Genomic DNA, 26,691 nt, shown 5'->3' on the forward strand with positions numbered 1-26,691 from the left:
AGGCATCTGCTCACCTGGTTAGGTATGGTGTCAGGTTCTTGCTGGTTGTCCCATTTGTTTGTATAATGAACATCCTCATGGGCTTCATTGCCTTAGTCTGTGTGACCTCGATATGTGTCCATATGAATGACACAGACAATGTGATTGTTTCCTGTGACTTCTGAATCACACAATGGGTTATTGTCATGAAGCCACCAGCATAGTTTAACAATTAGAATTTTTTTTTAAGTGAGAGGAGAGGAGAGAGTGAGACAGACTCCCACATGTGCCCCAACCAGGATCTACCTGGAAACCTGTTTTGGGCTGATGCTCGAATCAACTGAGCTATTTTTAGCACCTGGGGCTGATGCTGGGACCAATGAGCCATCCTCAGTGCCCAGGGCCAATGCTTGAACCAGTCAAGCCACTAGCTGTGGGAAGGGAAGAGAGTGAGAAGGGGGAGAGGGAAGGGATTTGAAGCAGATGGTTGCTTCTCATGTGTGCCCTGACCGGGGATCAAACCTGAGACGTCTAATTACCTGGCTGATGCTCTAGCCATTGAGCCAGCCAGCCAGGGCCAACAGTTTGAATCTTTAAAATGTTCTTCAAGCAGTCTATCTGGGTGTGTTCAGTCAAGACTTGGTCATTTTGCACAATAAAGTAAAATGAATAAAAATTAAAAAAGAAAAAGACTTGGTCATCTGGGTTCAGAGAATATTCATCAAGGAATTTCTCACCCATGACTGTGGGTAAATCCAGAAGTTTCCAATCAAAGAGAACGTTGCCTTGGTTTAGAAGCGCATTCATCTCCTGCTTTTTGAGTGCTTACCATTTCTTCACTTCTGCTCTGTGTAGGCCTGGCCTCAGTACCTGAGATGGCCTTTAATTTAGAAAGCAAATATTCGTTTGCATCAGGTACTTAGTAAAGAAAGCAGCTCACTGTGCTATGACATGTGACTGTGTACTTTCTATACCCTTGTTGATATCTTCCTGTGCACTTTAGTTTCACTCTAAGAAACTTAGAGTATGTAAACCAACCTTCCTCATGGTTTTTTTTCAAAGTTTCAGATCACCTTTTGCTCAATATAGGAAAATTTCCACTATTGTCCCTGTCCTCATTGATGGTTCATATCTATAGGCTTTCCCTATAGAGGGGAGATCGGTTTTTTAGAGGTATGGGCAAAACCTCTTTCTGAGGGGTTTTCAGATTGCTTTATTTCAGTGGAATTTTTTGGTAAAATGAATAAACAAATAATATTTTCAACCTTTGGAAGTAACAGATAAATTTGTAGACACTAGCTTTTCTGCTTGAACTTGGCCAGAGGAGAAAGCTATAGACAGTGTCCCCTCCTGCCTTGTCTTAGCTGGTGGCCCAATGTCTGCTCAGGCCTCAAACCTGGACTCCTCTTCATATCCACTGCACAATTCATATCCAATCAATCACCAAGTCCTGCTGATTCTATTTTCTTTTCTTTTTTTGGTCCTGTTTTGTTCTAAATGTTCACCCTAATGGGGTCCAGTAGTTAGCAGCCCTTTGTCCTTAAGACACACAACATTTGCACTCTGTGCTTGCATTTTGAAGATACTTGTGGAAATGGCCCTACACAGGAGATCAGTTCTGGCAGTTTGCCTATATACTCTTTGGTTTGCTATGGGGCTGATGCTCAAATCAACTGAGCCACTGGTTGTGGGAGGGGAAGAGGGAGAGAAGGGTGAGGAGAAAAAGATGGTCGCTTCTTCTATGTGCCCTGACTGGGAATTGAACCCGGGACTTCCATATGCAGGGCAGACGCTCTATTCATGGAGCCAGCCTGCCAGGGCCTCATCATCAGTTCCTAGGTTCCTGTATTTCACCCTTTGTAACACTCCTTAGGCTTGTCATTTTCTCATTTAACCCTCCTGCTAGACTGCAAGCTCTGTGAAGGCAGAGGCTGTGTCTTGTTCACTGGTCTCTCCCTGACACCTGGCATCAGCTGGCTCGGTCAACACTGAATGAATTAAAAGATGAGGGAAATGGGTGTTGGGGAAAGAGCCTGGATTTGCAAATGATCTGGAGATGCTTAGGATCTTTGTTTTCACATCTGCAGACTAGGGGGTTAGACTAGGTGAACTTCAATATGTCAGCTCTGACATTTTGTCATCTTTGTAGACTTCATCCCAGTCTACCCACTGTGCTCCTGCATGCCAGGCGGTATTTTTGTTGTATTCAGGGACTAGAGATGCTGAGTGACTATGGTGAAGGAATTAGAGGTTTGCTTCTTGGTGGCAGGGCAGAGTAGATGTAAAGCAAACTGTCAATTCCATGATGACCTTTCAGTTCCACAGTCCAGAGAACAGGCACCAGGAAAACACAGTCATGCCCTTGGCCATTTAGGGTTTCCCAGGTAGCAAAGTGTTATAGTCAGACCAATAAAGTGTTGATTCTGAAGGTCTATGAAATAGCCCTGCTTCCCTACTGGTTTTTTTTTTTTTTTTTTTTTTATAATTTTATTTTTTTAATGGGGTGACATCAATAAATCAGGATACATATATTCAAAGATAACAAGTCCACGTTATCTTGTCATTCAATTATGTTGCATACCCACCATCCCTACTGGTTTTTGTCACAGGAGAAGTCAACTTATAGCGGATTTTTCTTACTTGCTAAATGTTGACACTGGAAAGTAATCTCTAGACTGCAGCCGCAATACCACCTTCAGAACAATTGCACGTTCCAGAGTTCTGTGAGGCTGAACGCAAGTCCTCTCACCCCTAGTGCCCAGTGGGGGGGGGGGGGTAGTTAATCAAGCAAGTGGAATGCTTGGCTACAGAAACACAAGTGATTGTCCCATGGGAATGTCACTTTATTCAAACCAGCTTGGGATCCTCTGAATTAGAAAACACTCAGAACAAGGCTCCGCCTGCTACACCTGCACCTGAAATTGGAGGGAAGGTTAAGACCTCTGTTCGTGGCTTTATGTCACTGAATTCTCGTTCACTTTTCCCCACAGATTCTAAATGCATGGTTAATTTTAATCTGAGTTACAAAAATTAGCTCTGCTTATTAAGGCTTCAGGCATGTTTAAGCCCATTACTGTGCTTTAGTTAACATAAAAGCAACCTGTGGTTAAAGGCCTGCAGAACAAGTCAAGTTTGCTGGGTCCAATGTCTCCATGACTAAAATCTGGAGAAAAAGTCTCCTCCGGAGTTGTTAGCCTGCTAGAAATTAGAGACTTGTAGGAAAGAGGTTTGTATGTAGACTTAGAGGCTTCCAAGTAGCAGCTGCTTAATTAAGTACAAATCAGAGGTGATGTCCGTTAGCTAGCACCATTGTTGGATAAAGCTGTTGCTGAATGGCCATAAACCTTACTGATGCAGAGTGGGAACTGACCCAGAGCCTCGCATTGGGGGGCTGGGAGACCAACCCCACTGAGTCAGGGGCAGGGGGAGACAACATGTTCACATTACTGACATTGGCCATCTGTTCAATGTTTATTCTCACACTGCAGCCCTGAGTCTCTGTGTGGACTGTTTCAAGGGGTCACAGATCCAGGATCTACTAAGAACTGCTTCATCTCACAGGTACGTAAGACATTAACCATGGTCAAAAGCATTCTAAAGTCACAAGCTCTATTGACAAATAGAATCCATCTCAATGCACAGTTACAACACCTACAATCCATAGATGAGATGGGCAGACATTATCTTTCAACATGAGCATGAGGACATGGCCCCAGACTACCCATGCTTGACTCATGTAAATTAAAATGATGGTGGAGGAGCAGTTCAGTGGTATGTCAGTGACATGGTCACCACTATTTTAGAACCTGTAAATATTTATGGAGTCTGTCTCAAACCTATACACATAAGAAATAAATTTACTTAGTACTGTTTACAAAGGGAAACAAAAAAATACTCAGTGTCTGGGTCCTTCATAAATTCTCCAGAAGTCAAGTAACTGACTGAATACCTTCTCCCCATGTTTTGAACAGGTTGATTTCCAAGGATAAATCCATACAAATGTTTTTTTCTTTTAACCTGTAGTATATCCAAAGAGCAGTTTCATGAGCTGGATAAACATTAAAAATACTAGGAGAGCTTAAAAATGTACACATAAATTATTGTGCTTCACCTTATACTGAGTCAGAATCCAAGGGCAGGGGTGCATTTCTTTTTAAAAACTCTCTGGATCTCCAGGAAAGTCTGATTCAGTGGGGGACCTATAGAGCCAGCTTTGGGAAGCATTGCCTATGCAGCGCCTTGCCAACTTCCTGTGCGGGGCGTTACCACCAGTGTGAGATGAACCATTCTGACTCAAAAGGTTTGGTATGGGCTGGGCATTCTGCTCCTAGGTGATGCCAACTCTCAGACCTCTCTGAGCAGCCAAGTATGGAGTGCCCCGTCCCTAGGTGTGTATCCACCCACCTGCCTTCCTTGTGGTTGTCCCTTCAGCCCTGCCCTCCTCCATGCTGTCCCCCAAATCTCCTCTGGTGCCTGGACTTGCTTTTGCAAAGGGAGGACTCGGCTCAGGGTTAGGGCCTCCCTCCTGGTCCCTCTGGTACCCTCTGCAGGACCTGCAGCAACAGGAAATGCAAGTGCATTCAGGATGAATGTATTGGTGTAGCAAGCTCAGAGAGACAATTCTGTTTATTGCTGGGGACTAAGAACCAAAGTCTGGAGACACTCAGTACAAGTGGCAATGAGCTACTAAAGAGGGGGGTGGAGAGGAGACACAATAATACACAGCATTATTCTGAGTGAGCACCACTTCTTCATTTGAACAGAGAAACAGCCTTCTTTTTTCACTAAGGCTGCAGAAGAATGGAAACCTTATCCAATTTACCAGTTCCTACAGGGCAGGCTGAGCAAGGGGTTATTATTATTTTAAGCTGATGCAAGAGGCCACTCATGGTCTATTGGGAGCCCCATCCCAAGTGCAGAATGGATGCTGAAGGTGGTCCATGGTTGCTGCTGGTGGCTGCTGGGTGTGGTCTTTAGGTCTTGGGTTTCTCTTGACTCTCAATGATAAGTTTGTCAGTTGAATACAATTGGCCAATGTGGACCTGAAGGCAAAAAAAAAAAAAAAAAAAAGACACAAATCAAGAACCATGGGATTCCATTAGCTGTGAAAGGTCAGAAAGAACATTTCTCTCTCTTTCATTTTTTTAAGGGGAGAAAGTGAGACAGACTCCTGCATGTTCTCCGACTGGGATCCACCTGCAACCCCTATCTGGGGCCAATGCTCAAATCATCTGAACTATACTCAGTGCCTGAGGCTGATGTTCAGACCAACCAAGCTATCCTCAGTGCCTGGGGCTGACACTCGGAACAATCAAGCTATAATCAATGCCAGGGGCTGACACTTGGACCAACTGAGCTATCCTCAGCGCCTGGGGCCAATGCTCAGACCAACCAAGCTATCCTTAGCGCCTGGAGCCGATGCTCGAACCAACTGAGCCACTGGCTGTGGAAGGGGAAGAGGGAGAAGGGGAAGCGGGTAGGGGAGAGAAGCAGATGGTCACTTCAGAAAGAGCATTTCTAACATTTAGATGTTGTCTGTCATCACAGGGCTGTTCCCTGCTGGAAACTGCACTGTGGGCAAAGTGTAGTCACCTGATTTGCTTTTGCTAATAATGCCTTGCACATTGGAGCTAGCTGGAGGTACCAGTGAGCCAGTGGCTGTGCAGTGAAGCTAGAGACAGGGCAGGATTCTTTCTTTCAAAAGAAAGGCTGTGGACAATGAATAAGTACCTGTTGGGTGAAAAGTCCATCAAATCATCTAGGAGGCCTGGAAGGGCAGCCAACAGCCCTTCATCTTTGGGCAGACAGGCAGTAAAGAGCTGCTGTGCCAGGTACTGCACTCCACAATGTGAAGACATGGTTCCTGCCCTCAGAACTTAGCAGGAAGACCTCTCTGAGGAGGCAGATCTTAGCAAGGCCTCAGGAGTACAGCAGGCTGAGAAGTGGGAGCTAGGGGAGGGTGAGTAGCATATCCCAGGCAGAGGGCATGGCCCCCACGGAGGCTGTGGGTGGGAAGGCACACGATGCATTCGGGCTTATGGAAGAATGTCAAAGACATCATGGGCAGTAAGTGTGGAGGGGGATGGGCAGAGAAGACAGAGAGTAAGCATAGGCTGGGACCAAATCATGGATGCTGACTTATCCTGAGGAAAACTTTAAAATGTTAAAAATGGAAGATGGGCTTAGACTTGTGGTTAAAGATCACTTTATCTTGTTGTGAAGGCAAGAACTAAGCAAGAGTGCAGGTGAGACACGATTTTGGCTTGAACTAAGCAGGTGACAAGAGTGCAGAGAGGAGCAGGCCAGAGAATTGCTTGGTTGACATATAAAATGGGAAATCAAACACTAGTAAGACCAAGACCAACTGGTGTAGACATAAGAATCACTGCCCACATTTTTCAGCGGGGAAAGAAGGCTCAGAGAAGTCAACCGCAGAGGAGCAGAGATATGAATCTGGCCAGTGCTTCTAACCTCTGCCCAGTGTTTTCTCCAAAATGCTGCTCCTCTACCTGCTCCCTGACCAATGCTGACTTCTTTACATGACCTTCATGTCACGGTCACACCATTGTAGTAATCACAAAAACTTCAATAAAGGGTGCAATAGCATATCTATTAGAATCTGAGGTAACCACACATGTATATTGGGGCCTGCTCAGTATCCATCTCTTTTAAAATGTGAGTGTGCATGCATACAAACTCACAATATTTTAATAATTTTTACTACTTAACTTTGTATTATAATCCTTACATCATTAACTGTTCTTTGAAAGAATATTTTTAATAACTGCATAACATTCCGTTGTAAAGATGTACCACAATTTTCTCATTTATATCATTTATAAAAGTATAAATCTTTTATCGCACCTCTGATCTTTTTCTTATAAAAGTTTTCTAGAAATGGAATTATTGGGTAAACAGGTCTGAATGAATATGTTTATGTCTATGTTCCTAATAGATCTCACAAAACTTTTCAAAAAGGTTCCTTCAGTTGTCCAACTGACATCCCTTTGGTGAACCATGTGAAGGCTGGCCTGCATGCTTGGCACAGAATGAACACACCTCCTTCTACAGAGGCATGGTGTGCACGCCATGTGTGCCGACGGCCACCTCTTGGATAGGCAGGCAACATTGAGAACACAGGGCTCTCCTGCTCTGTGGCCCTTCTGCTGTGGTCCTGACATAAGCCCCCTCTAACATAGTTGTAACATAGCATTTGTTTCTCACAGTCCATCAGTGAAGGATGGGACCTTTGGGGGACAGATGATCACTTGCAGGAAATGCAGCTGTGATATGGGTGACCTAGTCCCAGTCAGCTCCATGTGAAAGGCTCCAAAGAAAGATGCAGAATGAAGAACAAGGGGGTGATGCAAAACTCAACTTCTGGAAAATGTAAAACAAACCTTCAAATTTACAGTCCAGTTTGACAGAGTATGCAATAAATTTTTAAAATCCATTCAGATAGAACACTTTTATGGCTGACTGAAGGGGAGAGGGAAGAATGAAGTAAGATCTTAATGTTAATGATTTCAAGGAGGCGTAAAGATTCTTTTCACCTGTCTAGGCCCCATAGTCTGGGATTTATAGCTTGACAGTTGCCTCCCTCCTTAGCGTCTATGTCTTTGTTCTGCCAGGAAAGACCTAATGTCTGCAAAGTAAAAGCCCCCCACACTTTGGGCCAGTGGTAGAAGCTTCCCTGGGTTCCCACCCTCTCGGAAACACTCATTACACATATCTGTGTAGCCATGTGACACTGGCTTGGCCTTGTACTGTCACCATTTGGCCTGTCCCAGTTCCTCTGTCTGAGTCTCAGTGACAGACAGAGCAGAAGAAAGCCTCAGCTGCCTTTGACACGCCTTAGGGCTGTGCCAGACAGGAGAAAGTGCTCAGTGAGGAGTCGATGACTAAACATACCGGTGTCTCGTATCCCTGGTTATAAGGCTCTGTGTCCTCTAGTTCTAAATCCTAGATCTCCAAGTGATTATGAATAGCTTTGGTGGTGAGCTCCTACAGGAAATATGGAAATACTAATGCAAGTCAATAAAAATAGTGACAGGACCAATGCACTGTAACAAGAATGTTCACCCACTCACTGTTAAACAGAATCAAATGATTTAAATTTGGCTCAGGAGAAGGTTGACAGTTATAACCCAAGGCTACATGGGATTAATCAGACCAATTACAGAAGAGGCAAGGGAAAAACATTCAATTCACAAAGGGAAGAAATATTAAAATGTTACCTCAACCAAAACGATAGACATGAGGCAATAAATGCTTGTGTAATGGTTCTGTTGCATTTATTTGGGCCATAAAATGTGTTGTCACACATTGGGGGCCAGTTGGGGATGACCGCAGCAGTACCAATGACAGAGCATGTCACTTCTGAGCTTCAGGTGAGAAGAACTGGTTGGTCAATGGGAGTGAGGAAGGGCAATTAACAGCTACAATTTACAGTCCCTTCAGAATCCCAAAATGACTGAGCCAGTCAGACTATTGCCATGAGTAAACTGGCCATTAAAGCTGATCACGCTTCTACTGTACAAACTTCAGGAGCTGACATTGGAGTCCATTAGGAGAATACACAGATTATTTAGCTGCAAGTAGATGGGATGCCTGGACGGCCCAGTAACACTTAATGAGTGCTGAGACTCACAGACAAATGACCTGCTAGGGGACGGAGGAGGATATGAGAAAACAAATGTCATATATCTTTCAGATCTTCACCGCTTACGCATCTGAAGCAATGTGCTATGTCCTGGTCAGCACACTCAATCTGATCTAGGCTCAGAGGAGCTGGGCTCAGTGGCCTGGGGTGGGGGCAGTGGGGATGCTGAAGTGGTGCCTCTGCTACTGTCTGCCCATTTCACTGGGCTGTTATGAGAATCAAATGACAGACTAGACTTGAAGAAAATGAACCAATTGCCCCATGTACTTCCCGGAATCCAGATATATTCAATATCTTCACACTCTTGGGAGTATTAAATAAGAATATTACCAGTAAGGGCTCATTAAATGTAAATGTTACTTATGTGCATGGCCCATCTGCTGTCAAGCTGAATACCACAGGATCTCGGATCCTGACCTCAAGGATATCCAAGGCTCATCACACTCTAGCTGTTAGAGTCCAAGGGCATAGCTTCCTACCCAGGAAAGGCCCACAATGTTTTCAGCTGGTCAGAGTAGTCTTGTGTGAGAAGGATATGCTGTTTGTAAGGAAAGCTATGGGACAAATATTGGCATCTGGCTGTGCTTGTGGAACTAAGGGGACACTGTCCCTGCTCTCTTCCTTTTCTAAGGATGGGAAAACAACCAGGCAGGGATGATGCCTCATCCAGTGGGGGTGAGGGGGGGGGCGGCGGCAGGGCCAAATCTTGCCCTTGGCATTGTAATGATTATACTATAACCATTAAAAAATAGTAATATGATATTGATAATGAAAGCAACTAACATTTAATGAGTACTCACTGTATGGCAGGCACTGTTCTAAGCATATAATTAATTAAGTCAATAAATTAAATGTATTCAATTCTTTTAATCTCACAATAACTTTATAGGAAGATACTGTTATCATCATCATCAATTTACAGGTTTTTACAGGCAGACTCCGTCTGATTTACTCTCCACATTTGAAGGAGTGTAACTGCTCAGACTGGCTCTCCCTTCTGCCTCACAAATGAGAGGTAACATCTCAGGGGGTCACACTGGGAAAGGAGGAGAGACAGCGAGAGCAGTCACAACAACATACTGAGATATCACCTTTATAAAAAATGTGGGTGATATTTAGAAAAAAAACTATAAAATTTATAAATATTAGATAAGTTTGAATAAAATGAGAAAATGCAATGTTAATGGAGAGACCGAGTCACATAAAAATGTCAATCTTTTGCCAAATTAATTTATGTTTAACCCAACACAATGATAATTAAATCTGAATGGGATTTGTTTTCAGGCACCGTATTTCCCCATGTATAAGAAAACCCTGTTTCAAAAAATTTTGGGTCTTCAAAATTGGGTGCATCTTATACAGCAATTGTGACATTTCAAATGCCATAGATCAAGAGTCGGGAACCTATGGCTCGCAAGCCAGATGTGACTCTTTTGATGGCTGCATCTGGCTCGCAGAAAAATTTTTAATAAAAAACATAATAACGTTAAAAATATAAAATATTCTCCGGCCCTGGCCGGTTGGCTCAGCGGTAGAGCGTCGGCCTGGCGTGCAAGGGGTCCCAGGTTCGATTCCTGGCCAGGGCACACAGGAGAGGTGCCCGTCTGCTTCTCCACCCCTCCCCCTCTCCTTCCTCTCTGTCTCTCTCTTCCCCTCCTGCAGCCGAGGTTCCATTGGAGCAAAGATGGCCCGGGCGCTGGGGATGGCTCTTCGGCCTCTGCCCCAGGTGCTGGAGTGGCTCTGGTCGCAACAGAGTGATGCCCTGGAGAGGCAGAGCATTGCCCCCTGGTGGGCAGAGCGTCACCCCCTGGTGGGTATGCCGGGTGGATCCCGGTCAGGCGCATGCGGGAGTCTGTCTGACAGTCTCTCCCCGATTCCAGCTTCGGAAAAATACAAAAAAAAAATAAATATATATATATATATATATATATATATAAAATATTCTCATGTATTACAATCCATTCATTTCCGACTGCTCATTTTCATGGTTGTGGGTGGCTGGAGCCATTCACAGCTCTCCTTAGTGACAACATGAAATTTTTATTTTTTATTTTTTTGTATTTTTCTGAAGGTGGAAATGGGGAGAGACAGTCAGACAGACTCCCGTATGCTCCTGACCCGGATCCACCTGGCACACCCAGCAGGGGGCGACACTCTGCCCACCAGGAGGCGATGCTCTGCCCCTCCGGGGCGTCGCTCTGTTGCGACCAGAGCCACTCCAGCACCTGGGGCAGAGGCCAAGGAGCCATCCCCAGCACCCGGGCCATCTTTGCTCCAATGGAGCCTCAGCTGCGGGAGGGGAAGAGAGAGACAGAGAGGAAGGAGAGGGGGAGGGGTAGAGAAGCAGATGGGCGCTTCTCCTGTGTGCCCTGGATGGGAATCGAACCCGGGACTTCTGCACGCCAGACCGATGCTCTACCACTGAGCAAACCGGCCAGGGCGAGCAACATCAAATTTTTATTGGATAATGTGTAACATACACGGGTCATTGTATGGATCTCATGGGATTATATTTTAAAATATGTGGCGTTCATGGCTCTCTCAGCAAAAAAGGTTCCTGACCCCTGCATTGATGGAACTGAGGATGAGGCAATATACAAAGACAATGATTCGTCATCAGACATAGATGAGGACAAGCTAATAGATGGGAATTTTGACAGTGATAAGGAGTTGTATAAATTTTAAGACGAATAAAACTTGAGTTCAATAACTTTATGTGAGATGACGTCAGAGTAATGGTGCGGTAGGAAGCGATACCGATAAATCTCCCCCAAAACTCAGCAAGATCTTCAACCAGAAACAGAAAAACCTTTCCTTGGAGCCTCCAGAAAGGGGGTTCTCCAATCAGATACAAAGAACAACAACAAAAAAAAAAACAAAGCCACAAGTAAAAGCTAGAAGAAGAATACAATAAAACCAAATTTAAACTGTGACAACAACAAAAAGAAAGGGGGGGGGAGAGGATGGAGATTAACAGTAGCAAAGGACGATGGAGTGCAAAAGTACTCACAAAATAGTGCGCTACAACGAACAGAGTAGGAACCATTTTCATAACTTAAAGGTAACGACCATTGAAAAAACCACCACAGAAGCACATGATTTAAAAAAGATAGCAACAGAGAAAAGATATATGGAATACAACAACCAAATAAAAACAAAAGATAGAAAAACAAAAGAGAAGGTTCAAACAAGATACAAAGCTAACAGAAAGCAATCTATAAAATGGCATTAGGGAACTCACAAGTGTCAATAATTACACTAAATATAAATGGATTAAACTCACCAATAAAAAGGCACAGAGTAGCAGAATGGATTAAAAAAAAATCCAACTGTATGCTGCCTACAAGAAACTCATCTAAGTAACAAGGATAAAAACAAATTCAAAGTGAAAGGTTGGAAAACAATACTCCAAGCAAATAACATACAAAAAAAAGCAGGCGTAGCAATACTCATATCTGATAATGCTGACTACAAGACAGCAAAAGTACTCAGAGACAAAAATGGCCATTTCATAATGGCTAAGGGGACACTGAATCAAGAAGACATAACAATTCTTAATATATATGCACCAAACCAAGGAGCACCAAAATATATAAGACAGCTATTTATTGACCTTAAAACAAAAACCGAAAAAATACAATCATACTTGGAGACTTCAATATACCGCTGACGGCTCTAGATCGGTCATCCAAACAGAGAATCAACAAAGACATAGTGGCCTTAAACCAAACACTAGAGGACCTGGATATGATAGACATCTGCAGGACATTTCATCCCAAAGTGACTGAGTGTACATTTTTTTCCAGTGTACATGGATCATTCTCAAGAATTGACCATATGTTGGGCCAAAAAAACAATATCAGCAAATTCAGAAAAATCGAAGTTGTACCAAGCATATTTTCTGATCATAAAGCCTTGAAACTAGAATTCAACTGCAAAAAAGAGGAAAAAAATCCCACAAAAATGTGGAAACTAAACAACATACTTTTAAAAAATGAATGGGTCAAAGAAGAAATAAGTGCAGAGATCAAAAGATATATACAGACTAATGCAAATGACAATACGACATATCAGAATCTATGAGGTGCAGCAAAATCAGTGAAAAGAGGGAAGTTCATATCACTTCAGGGATTTATGAACAAACAAGAGAGAGCCCAAGTGAACCACTTAAATTCACACCTTAAGGAACTAGAAAAAGAAGAACAAAGACAACCCAAAACTAGCTGAAGAAAGGAGATAATAAAAATCAGAGCAGAAATAAATGAAATAGAGAACAGAAAAACTATAGAAAAAATTAATAGAACAAGGAGCTGGTTCTTTGAAAATATCAACAAAATTAATAAACCCTTGGCAAGACTTACCAAGGAAAAAAGAGACAGAACTCATATAAACAAAATCCAAAATGAAAGAGGAGAAATCATAACAGACACCGTAGATATACAAAGAATTATTATATAATACTATGAAAAACTTTATGCCACTAAATTCAACAACCTAGAAGAAATGGAAAAATTCCTAGAACAATACAACCTCCCTAGACTGAGTCAAGAAGAAGCAGAAAGCCTAAACAGACCTATTAGTAGAGAAGAAATAGAAAAAACCATTAAAAACCTACCCCAAAATAAAAGTCCAGGCCCAGACGGCTATACCAGCGAATTTTATCAAACATTCAAAGAAGACTTGGTTCCTATTCTACTCAAAGTCTTCCAAAAAATTGAAGAAGAAGCAATACTTCCAAACACATTTTATGAGGCCAACATAACCCTCATACCAAAACCAGGCAAGGATGGCACAAAAAAAGAAAACTACAGACCAATATCTCTAATGAATACAGATGCTAAAATACTAAACAAAATACTAGCAAATCGAATACAACAACATATTATAAAAGTAATACATCATGATCAAGTGGGATTCATCCCAGAATCTCAAGGATGGTTCAACATATGTAAAACAGTTAACGTAATAAACCATTATCAACAAAACAAAGAACAAAAACCACATGATCTTATCAATAGACGCAGAAAAGGTTTTCGATAAAATACAACACAATTTTATGTTTAAGACTCTCAACAAAATGGGTATAGAAAGGAAAATATCTCAACATGATAAAGGCCATATATGATAAACCATCAGCGAACATCATATTAAATGGCACTAAACTGAAGGCTTTCCCCCGTAAATCAGGAACAAGACAGGGTTGTCCACTCTCTCCACTCTTATTTAATGTGGTACTAGAGGTTCAAGCCAGAGCAATCAGACAAGACAAAGAAATAAAAGGCATCCATATCGGAAAAGAAGAAGTAAAGGTATCACTTTTTGCAGATGATATGATCCTATACATCGAAAACCCCAAAGAATTCACAAAAAGACTACTAGAAACAATAAGCCAATACAATAAGGTCGCAGGATACAAAATTAACATACAGAAGTCAATAGCCTTTCTATATGCCAACAATGAAACATTTGAGAATGACCTCAAAAGAATAATCCCCTTCATGATTGCAACAAAAAAAATAAAATACCTAGGAATAAACATAACAAAGAATGTAAAGGACTTATATAATAAAAACTATAAACCATTGTTAAGGGAAATCAAAAAAGATATAATGAGATGGAAGAATATTCCTTGTTCTTGGTTAGGAAGAATAAATATAATCAAGATGGCCATATTACCCAAAGCAATATACAAATGTAATGCAATTCCCATCAAAATTCCAATGACATTTTTTAAAGAAATGGAGAAAAAAATCATCAGATTTATATGGAACTATAAAAAACCCCGAATAGCCAAAGCAATCCTAAAGAAAAAGAATGAAGCTGGGGGCATTACAATACCTGACTTCAAACTATATTTTAGGGCCACGACAATCAAAACAGCATGGTATTGACAGAAAAATAGACACTCAGACCAATGGAACAGAATAGAAAGTCCAGAAATAAAACCACATATATATAGTCAAATAATTTTTGATAAAGGGGCCAACAACACACAATGGAGAAAAGAAAGCTTCTTCAGTAAATGGTGCTGGGAAAACTGGAAAGCCACATGCAAAAGAATGAAACTGGACTACAGTTTGTCCCCCTGTACTAAAATTAACTCAAAATGGAACAAAGATCTAAACATAAGACCTGAAACAATAAAGTACATAGAAGAAGACATAGGTACTCAACTCACGGACCTGGGTTTTAAAAAGCATTTCATGAATTTGACTCCAAAGGCAAGAGAAGTGAAGGCAGAAATTAATGAATGGGACTACATCAGACTAAGAAGTTTTTGCTCAGCAAGAGAAACTGATAACAAAATAAACAGAAAGCCAACTAAATGGGAAATGATATTTTCAAACAACAGCTCAGATAAGGGCCTAATATCCAAAATATACAAAGAACTCATAAAACTCAACAACAAACAAACAAATAATCCAATTAAAAAAATGGGAAGAGGACATGAACAGACACTTCTGCCAGGAAGAAATACAAATGGCCAACAGATATATGAAAAGATGCTCATCTTCTTTAGTTATTAGAGAAATGCAAATCAAAACTGCAATGAGATACCACCTCACACCTGTTTGATTAGCTATTATTAACAAGACAGGTAATAGCAAATGTTGGAGAGGCTGTGGAGAAAAAGGAACCCTCATCCACTGTTGGTGGGAATGTAAAGTAGTACAACCATTATGGAAGAAAGTATGGTGGTTCCTCAAAAAACTGAAAATAGAACTACCTTATGACCCAGCAATCCCTCTACTGGGTATATACCCCCAAAACTCAGAAACATTGATATGCAAAGACACATGCAGCCCCATGTTTATTGCAGCATTGTTCACAGTGGCCAGGACATGGAAACAACAAAAAAACCCGTCAATAGATGACTGGATAAAGAAGATGTGGCACATATACACTATGGAATACTACTCAGCCATAAGAAATGATGACATCGGATCATTTACAGCAAAATGGTGGGATCTTGATAACATTATATGAAGTGAAATAAGTAAATCAGAAAAAACCAGGAACTGCATAATTCTATACGTAGGTGGGACATACAAGTGAGACGAAGAGACATTGATAAGAGTGTGGTGGTTATGGGGGGAGGGGGGAGAGGGAGAGGGAAACGGGGAGGGGGTGGGGCACAAAGAAAACTAGATAGAAGGTGACAGAGGACAATCTGACTTTGGGTGATGGGTATGCAACATAATTGAACGACAAGATAACCTGGACATGTTATCTTTAAATATATATGTATCCTGATTTATTGATGTCGCCCCATTAAAAAAATAAAATTATTATAAAAATAATAAAAACTTTATGTAATACGTTTTTTTTTTCTTCTCAAATTTTGGGCCTCAAAATTAAGGTGCATTTTATTCATGGTGTATCTTATACATGAGGAAATTTGGTAGTTGAGAAATGACTTTAAAATTTTATTTGGGCAGAGCCAAGGCTTGTGGCCTGATGCATGAGCCGCCTCTGACTACGGGGGCAGGGCCAAAGCCCGGGAACAGGTGGATACCTGCAGCTGAGCAAAGGTGCTCGCCCCTACTCTTGGTGCTGAGGCTTGCGGCCCTTGCATGGCGCTCAACCCCACCCATGGGGGCGGGGCGAAGGCCGAGATTGATTGAAGCTTGTAGAGCTAGGCATGTGAACACACCCCCACCCGTGAGGGAGAGGCATAAACCACAACAACAGCCGCAGCAGGACAGTGCCAGCAACACCCATACCCAAACACTCTAGGCTGTGGCACAGGGGGTGGTGGGCCTGCAGACAGACCACAGCTAGGGAACACAGAAGCAACACCCATTGGACTCCAGTGGCCAAACCCTTCTTATACACAGACAAAATGGGCAGGCAGAGAAATGCAGCCCAAATGAATCAGAGAAATCCTCAGAGAAGGACCTGAATGAGTCAGATATAACCAATTATCAGATGCAGAGTTTAAAATAATGATTGTTAGGATGTTCAAAGAGCTTAGAACAACAATAGATGGTCATTACGAACACCTAAATAAAGGGATAGCAAATATAAAAAAGAACATTGAAATATTAAAAAAGAATCAGTCAGAAATGACAAATACAATATCAGAATTGAAGACCACAATGAAAGGAATTAAAAGCAGGATGGATGAAGCTGAGGATCAAATCAGTGAGTTAGAGGACAAGATAAACAAAGGCATGGAAGCAGAGCAGAAAAAAGAAAAGAGACTCAAAACGTTTGAGGAAACTCTAAGAGGAGCTCTGTGACAACATGAAGAGAAATAACATCTGCATCATAGAGTTTCCTGAAGAAGAAGAGAAAGAACAAGAGATAGAAACTGTACTCAATCAAATCATAGCTGAAAACTTCCCTAAATTGAGGCAGGAAAAAGTCTCACATGTTCAAGGAGCACAGAGAACTCCATTAGAGAGAAGCCCAAAGAAATCTACACCAAGACACATAATAGTTAAAATACCAAAGCTAAGTGATAAAGAGAAAATATTAAAAGCTGCTAGAGAAAAAAAGGCTATCATCTACAAAGGAGCCCCCATAAGTATGATATCCGACTTTTCAACAGGAACACTTGAGGCCAGAAGGGAATGGCAAGACATATTCAAAGTAATGCAGAACAAGAGCCTATAACCAAGACTTCTTTATCCAGCAAGGCTATCGTTTAAAATTGAAGGAGAAATAAAAAGCTTCCCAGACAAAAAAAAAACCTCAAGGAATTCACTACAACCAAACCAACGCTGCAAGAAATGCTAAGGAGCCTGATGTAAACAGATCAAAGGGGCAAAAGAATATAGCAAAAGAAGGATACAGCTTTAAAGAATAAAATGGCAATAAACAACTACATATCAAAAATAACCTTAAATGTAAATGGATTAAATGAGCCAATCAAAAGACACAGGGTAGCCACGTGGATAAGAAAACAGGACCCTTACATATGCTGTCTACAAGACACACAGCTTAAAACAAAAGATCCACATAGACTGAAGGCAAAAGGATGGAAAAAAATATTTCAGGCAAATCGAAATGAAAAACAAGCTGGGGTAGCAATACTTATATTGGACAAAATCGACTTTAAAACAAAGGCTGTAGTAAGAGATAAAGAAGGACACCTACATAATGATAAAGAGAGCAATCCAACAGGAAGATATAACCATTATACATATCTATGCACTTAATATAGGAGCACTTAAATATTTATATATAAAGCAGACTTTGATGGGTATACAGCTAGTGCTCGACTGATGACCATGATTAGTTCTGACACACTGGTCGTAACACGATTTGGTCGTAAGTTGAGTAGGCTATATGTACAGTACTGTAAAATGATGGTATAAAAACCTTTAAGTCATATTTTATCATAATTTTCTTTCATTATTGTTATATATCATAATTTTCTTTGTTCATTTTATGCCATTTGTATCATCTCTACACCATTTTGTTTCTTATTTTTATATTCATCAGGTTTAAGTAAAACACTGCATTACCAGTACAACTGGTTTAATATTTGCAAAGACAATCTCCTCTTGGTAGACATCTTGGGAGGGGTTTGATGAAAAATATCCAAGACACAAAACAAAAATTGCTGTACCGAGTCTGGTATAACAGTTGAAATGGTGCACGCAAAGATGGTAGTGCCACCAGAAGCTGGTCTGCACTGCTGTATGCCCAGCTGGGCAACCCTTGCGCTGCCAGATGCAGAGCAGTCGTGGCTAGCGATTGTGATCGTAAAGTCAAATGGTCGTGCCCTGGCCGGTTGGCTCAGTGGTAGAGCGTTGGCCAGGCATGCAGAAGTCCTGGGGATGATTCCCGGCCAGGGCACACAGGAGAAGTGCCCATCTGCTTCTCCACCCCTCCCCCTCTCCTTCCTCTCTGTCTCTCTCCTCCCCTCCCACAGCCAAGGCTCCATTGGAGCAAAGATGGCCCGGGCACCGGGGATGGCTCCTTGGCCTCTGCCCCAGGCGCTGGAGTGGCTCTGGTCGCAATGCAGCAACACCCCGGAGGGGCAGAGGATCGCCCCCTGGTGGGCAGAGTGTCGCCACCTGGTGGGCGTGCCAGGTGGATCCTGGTCGGGCACATACGGGAGTCTGTCTGACCGACTCTCCCCGTTTCCAGCTTCAGAAAAATACAAAAAAAAAAAAAAAAGTCAAATGGTCGTAAGTTGCATAGGTTGTAAGTCGATCAATATTGGTAAAGGGCGAAATCAACAGCAATACTATAATAGTAGGGGATTTCAATACTCCACTAACATTGCGAGATAGATCCTCAAGAAAGAAAATTAACAAAGAAACAGCAGACTTATAGGACACACTAGATCAACTGGATTTAATATATATCTTCAGAACCTTTCACCCGAAAGCAGCAGAATATACATTCAAGTGCTCATGGTACATTCTCTAGAATAGACCATATGTTAGGACACAAAAATAGTCTCAACAAATTTAAGAAAATTGAAATCATATCAAGCATTTTCTCTGATCACAATGCCATGAAACTAAAAATGAACCACAACAGAAAAACTGAAAAATACTCAAACACTTGAAAACTAAATAGCATGTTATTAAATAACGAATGAGTTAACAATGAGATCAAAGAAGAAATAAAAAAATTCCTAGAAACGAATGATAATGAGCATACATTAACTCAAAATTTATGGGACACAGCAAAAACAGTACTGGGAGGGAAGTTCATAGTATTACAGGCATACCTTAAGAAGCTAGAAAATGCTCAAATAAACAACTTGATCCTGCATCTAAAAGAATTAGAAAAAGAACAGCAAGTAAAGCCCAGGGGTAGTAGAAGGAAGGAAATAATAAAGATAAGAGCGGAAATAAATGACATAGAGGCTAAAGAAACAATACAGTGGATCAATGAAACCAGGAGCTGGTTCTTTGAAAAGAAGATCGATAAACCTTTAACTAGACTCACGAAGGAAAAAAGAGAGAGGACTCAAATAAATAAAATTAGAAATGAGAGTGGAGAAATAACAACTGACACAACAGAAATAAAATATTGTAAGAAAATATTATGAAGAACTGTATGCCAAAAAACTAGACATCCTAGATGAAATGGACAAATTTCTTGAAACATACAATCTTCCAAAAATCAATCTGGAATAATCAGAAAACCTAAACCTCTGATGGTGAACCTTCTTATAAAACCGCCCACTTTTCCAGTGCTGGTCAACCTGGTCCCTCTCCCACAGTGGAAGGGTAAGGTTGACCAGCACGGCTAAAGTGGGCAGTTTTTATAAAAAGGTTCACCATCACAGACCTAAACAGACCGATTACAACAAATAAGATTGAAACAGTTATCAAAAAAACTCCCAACTAATAAAAGTCCTGGGCCTGATGGCTTGCTTCACAAGTAAATTCTACCAATTAGTCAAAGAAGAACTAACTCCTATCCTTCTAAAGCTATTTCAAAAAATTCAAGAGGAAGGTAAACTTCCAAGGTCCTTTTATGAGGTGAGCATAATTCTGATTCCAAAAGCAGGCAAAGACAACACAAAGAAAGAAAATTATAGGCCAATATCCCTGATAAATATAGATGCAAAAATCCTCAACAAAATATTAGCAAACCAGATCCAGCAATATATGAAAAAAATCATTCACCATGATCAAGTGGGATTTATTCTAGGGAGGCAAGGCTGGTACAATATTTGCAAATCTATCAATGTGATTCATCACATAAACAAAAGGAAGGAGAAAAACCACATGATAATTTCAATAGATGCAGAAAAAGCAAAAAAGCATTTGATAAAATTCAGGATCTATTCATGATCAAAACTCTCAACAAAGGGGGAATACAGGAACATATCTCAACATGATAAAGGCCATCTATAAGAAACCCACAGCCAACAACATATTCAATGGGCAAAAATTGAAAGCAATCCCCTTAAGATCAGGAACAAGGAGGGGTGCCTCCTTTCACCACTCTTATTCAACATAGTTCTGCAAGTCCTAGCCATAGCAATCAGAGAAGAAGAAGAAATAAAAGGCATCCAAATTGGAAAAGAAGAAGTAAAACTATCATTATTTGCAGACGATATGATATTGTACATAGAAAACTTCAAGTCTGAGTAAAAAAAACTACTTGACCTGATAAATGAATTCAGCAAGGTGGCAGTATATAAAATTAATATTCAGAAATCAGAGGCATTTTTATATACCAACAATGAACTGTCAGAAAGAGAAATTAAGGAAAAAATCCCCTTCACTACTGCAATAAAAAAAATAAAGTACCTAGGAGTAAATTTAACCAAGGAGATTAAAGACTTGTACTCGGAAACTTATAAAACATTGATAAAAGAAATCAAGGAAGATACAAACAAGTGGAAGCATATACTGTCCTCAGTTTAGGAAGAATAAACATCATTAAAATGTGTATATTAATCAAAGCAATTTATAAATTAAATGCAATACCAATTAAAATACCAGTGACATACTTCTAAGATATAGAAAAAATATTCCAAAAATTTATATGGAATCAAAAAAGAACATGAATAGCCTCAGCAATCTTGAAAAGGAAGAATAAAGCGGGAGGTATCACACTTCCTGATATCCAGGTATACTACAAGGCCATTGTACTCAAAACAGGTACTGGCATAAGAAAAGGTATACAGATTAATGGAACAGAACAGAGAACCCAGAAATAAACCCACAGCTCTATGGACAACTGATATTTGACAAAGGAGGTAAGAGCATACAATGAAGTAAAGACAGTCTCTTCAACAAATGGTGTTGGAAAACCTGGACATCAACTTGCAAAAAAATAAAACTAGACCGCCAACTTACACCATTCACAAAAATAAACTCAAAATGGATAAAAGATTTAAATGTAAGCTGTGAAACCATAAGCATCTTAGAAGAAAACATAGGCAGTAAGCTCTCCGACATCTCTTGTAGTAATATATTTGCCGACTTATCTCCACAGGCAAATGAAATAAAAGGCATGATAAACAAATGGGACTATATCAAACTAAAAAGCTTTTGCACAGCTAAAGACAATAAGAACAGAATAAAAAGACAAATTACACAATGGGAGAACATATTCGATAATACATCTGATAATAGGTTAATAACCAATATTTACAAAGAACTTGTAAAACTCAACACCAGGAAGACAAACAATTCAATCAAAAAATGGGCAAAAGAAATGAATAGACACTTTTCCAAAGAGGACATACAGATGGCCAATAGGCATATGAAAAAATGGTCAACATCACTAATCTTTAGAGAAATGCATATTAAAACCACAAGGAGATATCACCTTACACCAGTCAGAATGGTGCTCATCAACAAAAGAACACAGAATAAGTGCTGGCGAGGATGTGGAGAAAAGGGAACCCTCCTACACTGCTGGTGGGAATGCAGACTGGTGCAGCCACTGTGGAAAACTGTATGGAGATTCCTCAAAAATTAAAAATGGAACTTCCTTTTGAACCAGCCATTCCACTTTTAGGAATATATCCCAAGAACACCATATCACTGTTCCAAAAAGAGAAATGCACTACCATGTTTATGGCAGCATTTTTCACAATAGCGAAGATCTGGAAACAGACCAAGTGTCCGTCAGTGGACGAGTGCATTAAAAATCTTTGGTACATCTATACTATGGAATACTACTCAGACAACTAAAAACTGGAGGCAAACACCAAGCCTAGACTCAACCAACTCTACAAACAAAACACCGACAATGAGAAGACAAAAAAGTGCAATCCAAATGAAACCACAAGAGAATCCTTCAGGAGATGAACTGAGTGATATGGAAACAATCAACCTTCCAGATGTAGAATTCAAAATAATGATTGTAAGGATGCTTAGGGATCTTAGAACAACAATGGATGGCCATTATGAACACCTAAATAAAGAAATAGCAAGTATAAAAAAGATTCAGTCGGAGATGACAAATACAATATCAGAAATAAAGACCACAATGGAAGAAATTAAAAACAGGATAGATGGAGCTGAGGATCGAATCAGCGCGTTGGAGGACAACTGAAATGAAAGCATGAAAGCAGAGAAGAAAAAAGAAAAGAGACTCAAAAAGACTGAGGAAACTCTTAGAGAGCTCTGTGACAACATGAAGAGAAATAACATCCTCATCATAGGGGTTCCTGAAGAAGAAGAAAAAGAACAAGGGATAGAGACTTTGTTCAATCATATCATAGTTGAAAACTTCCCTAAATTAATGCAAGAGAAACTCTCACAAGTTCAAGAAGCACAGAGGACTCCATTAAAGAGAAACCCAAAGAAACCTACACCAAGACACATCATAATTAAAATACCAAAGCTAAGCAATAAAGAGAAAATATTAAAAGCTGCAAGAGAAAAAAAAAGCTATCACCTACAAAGGAGCTGCCATAAGGATGACATCCGACTTCTCAACAGAAACACTTGAGGCCAGAAGGGAATGGCAAGAAATATTCAAAGAACTGCAGAACAAGAACCTATAACCAAGACTACTATATCTAGCAAGGCTTTTGTTTAAAATCGAAGGAGAAATAAAAAGCTTCCCAGACAAAAAACAACTCAAGGAATTCATTACAACCAAACCAATGCTGCAAGAAATGTTAACAGGGGCCTGTTGTAAACAGATCAAAGTGGGAAAAGAATATAGCAAAAGAAGGATACAGCTTTAAAGAATAAAATGGCAATAAACAACTACATATCAATAATAACCATAAATGTAAATGGATTAAATGATCCAATAAAAAGACATAGCGTAGCAGCATGGATAAGATAACAGGACCTGTCCATATGCTGTCTACAAGAGACACACCTTAGAACAAAAGATACACATATATTGAAGGTAAAAGGATGGAAAAAAGCATTTCATGCAAATGGAAATAAAAAAAAAGCTGGGGTAGCAATAGTTATATCAGACAAATTGGACTTTAAAACAAAGGATATAGTAAGAGATAAAGAAGGCCACTACATAATGATAAAGGGAGTAATCTAACAGGAAGATATAACTATTATAAATATCTATGCACCTGCTATAGGAGCACCTAAGTATATAAAGCAGGCTATGATGGATTTAAAGGGTGAGATCAACAGCAATACTATAATAGTAGGGGATTTCAATACCCCACTAACATCACTAGATAGATCCTCAAGAAAGAAAATTAACAAAGAAACAGCAGACTTATTGGACACACTAGATCAACTGGATTTAATAGATATCTTCAGAACCTTTCACCCTAAAGCAGCAGAATATACATTCTTTTCAAGTGCTCATGGTACATTCTCTAGGATAGACCACATGTTAGGGCACAAAAGTGGTCGCAACAAATTTAAGAAGATGGAAATCATATCAAGCACTTTCTCTGATCACAATGGCATGAAACTAGAAATGAATCACAACAGAAAAGCTCAAAAATTCTCAAACACATGGAAACTAAATAGTAGGTTGTTAAATAACGAATGGATTAAGAATGAGATCAAAGAAGAAATAAAAAGAAGTTCTAGAAACGAATGACAATGAGCATACAACAAGTCAAAATTTATGGGACACAGCAAAAGCAGTACTGAAAGGGAAGTTCATAGCACTACAGGCAGCACACTTTAAGAAGCTAGAAAAAGCTCAAATAAACAACTTAATCCTGCATCTAAAAGAACTAGAAAAAGAACAGCAAGTGAAGCCCAAATGTACTAGAAGGAAGTAAATAATAAAGATCAGAGCAGAAATAAATGACATAGAGGGTAAAGAAACAATACAGAGGATCAATGAAATTAGGAGCTGGTTCTTTGAAAAGGTAAACAAGATTGATGAACCTTTAACTAGATTCACCAAGAAAAAGAGAGAGAGGACTCAAATAAATAAAATTAGAAATGAAAGTGGAGAAATAACAACTGACACAACAGAAATACAAAATATTGTAAGAAAATAGTATGAATAACTGTATGTCAAAAAACTAGACAACCTAGATGAAATGGACAAATTTCTTGAAACATACAATCTTCCAAAAATCAATCTGGAAAACTCAGAAAACCTAAATAGACCGATTACACCTAATGAGATCGAAACAGTTATCAAAAAACTCCCAACAAAGAAAAGTCTGGGGCCTGATAGCTTCACAACTGAATTCCACCAAATATTCAAAGAAGACCTATTTCCTATCCTTCTCAAACTATTTCAAAAAATTCAAGAGGAAGGAAGACTTCCAAGCTCCTTTTATGAGGCGAGCATAATTCTGATTCCAAAACCAGGCAAAGACAACACAAAGAAAGAAAATTATAGGCCAATATCTCTGATGAATATAGATGCTAAAATCCTCAACAAAATATTAGCAAACTGGATCCAAGAATATATGAAAAAAATCATACACCATGATCAAATGAAATTTGTTCTGGGGAGGCAAGGCCGGTACAATATTCGTACATCAATCAATGTGATTCATCACATAAACAAAAAGAAGGAGAAAAACCATATGATAATTTCAATTGATGCAGAAAAAGCATTTGATAAAATCCAGCACTCATTCATGATCAAAACTCTCAGCAATGTGGGAATACAGGGAACATACCTCAACATGATAAAAGCCATCTATGAGAAACCCACAGCCAACATCATACTCAATGGGCAAAAATTAAAAGCAATCCCCTTAAGATCAGGAACAAGGCAGGGGTGTCCCCTTTCACCGCTCTTATTTAACATAGTCCTGGAAGTCCTAGCCACAGCAATAATACAAGAAGAAATAAAAGGCATTCAAGTTGGAAAAGAAGAAGTAAAACTATCATTATTTCCAGACGATATGATATTGTATATAGAAAACCCTAAAGTCTCAGTCAAAAAACTACTGGGCCTGATAAATGAATTCAGCAAAGTGGCAGGATATAAAATCAATACTCAGAAATCAGAGGTATTTTTATAGGCCAACAAATGAACAGTCTGAAAGAGAAATTAAGGAAACAATTCCCTTCACGATTACAACCAAAAAAATAAAGTATCTAGGAGTAAACTTAACCAAGGAGAGTAAAGACTTGTACTCAGAAAATTATAAAACATTGATAAAAGAAATCAAGGAAGATACAAACAAGTGGAAGCATATAGCGTGCTTATGGTTAGGAAGAATAAACATCATTAAAATGTCTATATTACCCAAAGCAATTTATAAATTCAATACAATACCAATTAAAATACCAATGACATACTTCAAAGATATAGATCACATATTCCAAAATTTATATGGAACCAAAAAAGAACACAATTAGCCTCAGCAATCTTAAAAAAGAAGAATAAAGTGGGAGGTATCACACTTCCTGATATCAAGTTATACTACAAGGCCATTGTACTCAAAACAGCCTGGTACTGGCATAAGAACAGGCATATAGATCAATGGAACAGAACAGAGAACCCAGAAATAAACCCACAGTTCTATGGACAACTGATATTTGACAAAGGAGGTAAGGAAATACAATGGAGTAAAGACAGCCTCTTTAACCCATGGTGTTGAGAAAATTGTACAGCTACCTGCAAAAAAAAATGAAACTAGATCACCAGCTTACACCGCTCACAAAAATAAACTCAAAATGGATAAAAGACTTAAATGTAGGCCGTGAAACCATAAGCATCTTAGAAGAAAACACAGGCAGTAAGCTCTCTGACATCTCTTAGAGCAATATATTTGCTGATTTATCCCCACGGGAAAGTGAAATAAAAGAATAAACAAATGGGACTATATCAAACTAAAAAGCTTTTGCACAGCTAAAGACAATAAGAACAGAATAAAAAGACAAACTACAGAATGGGAGAACATATTTGACAATACATCTGATAAGGGGTTAGTAACCAAAATTTATAAAGAACTTGTAAATCTCAACACCAGCAAGACAAACAATCCAATCAAAAAATGGGCAAAAGAAATGAATAAACGCTTCTCCAAAGAGGACATACAGATGGCCAATAGGCATATGAAAACATGCTCAACAGGCCCTGGCCGGTTGGCTCAGCGGTAGAGCGTCGGCCTGGTGTGTGGGGGACCCGGGTTCGATTCCCGGCCAGGGCACACAGGAGAAGCGCCCATTTGCTTCTCCACCCCCCCCTCCTTCCTCTCTGTC

At 39.9% G+C, this 26,691-nt stretch overlaps 1 protein-coding gene across 1 annotated transcript in view; it reads right to left on the reverse strand.

The window, feature by feature from the left end:
• Nucleotides 1-4,772: 4,772 nt before the first annotated feature.
• LYRM4 (LYR motif containing 4) overlaps nucleotides 4,773-26,691 on the reverse strand; it is a 148,396-nt gene continuing 126,477 nt past the window's right edge. The window contains exon 3 of the mRNA XM_066376968.1: nucleotides 4,773-5,021. Within this exon, the coding sequence (XP_066233065.1) occupies nucleotides 4,953-5,021 (69 nt within the window). The 3' untranslated portion in view covers nucleotides 4,773-4,952. The remainder of the gene's footprint in view (nucleotides 5,022-26,691) is intronic.

The sequence above is a fragment of the Saccopteryx leptura genome, chromosome 3, assembly GCF_036850995.1.
Source record: "Saccopteryx leptura isolate mSacLep1 chromosome 3, mSacLep1_pri_phased_curated, whole genome shotgun sequence".
NCBI classification, from domain to species: domain Eukaryota; kingdom Metazoa; phylum Chordata; class Mammalia; order Chiroptera; family Emballonuridae; genus Saccopteryx; species Saccopteryx leptura.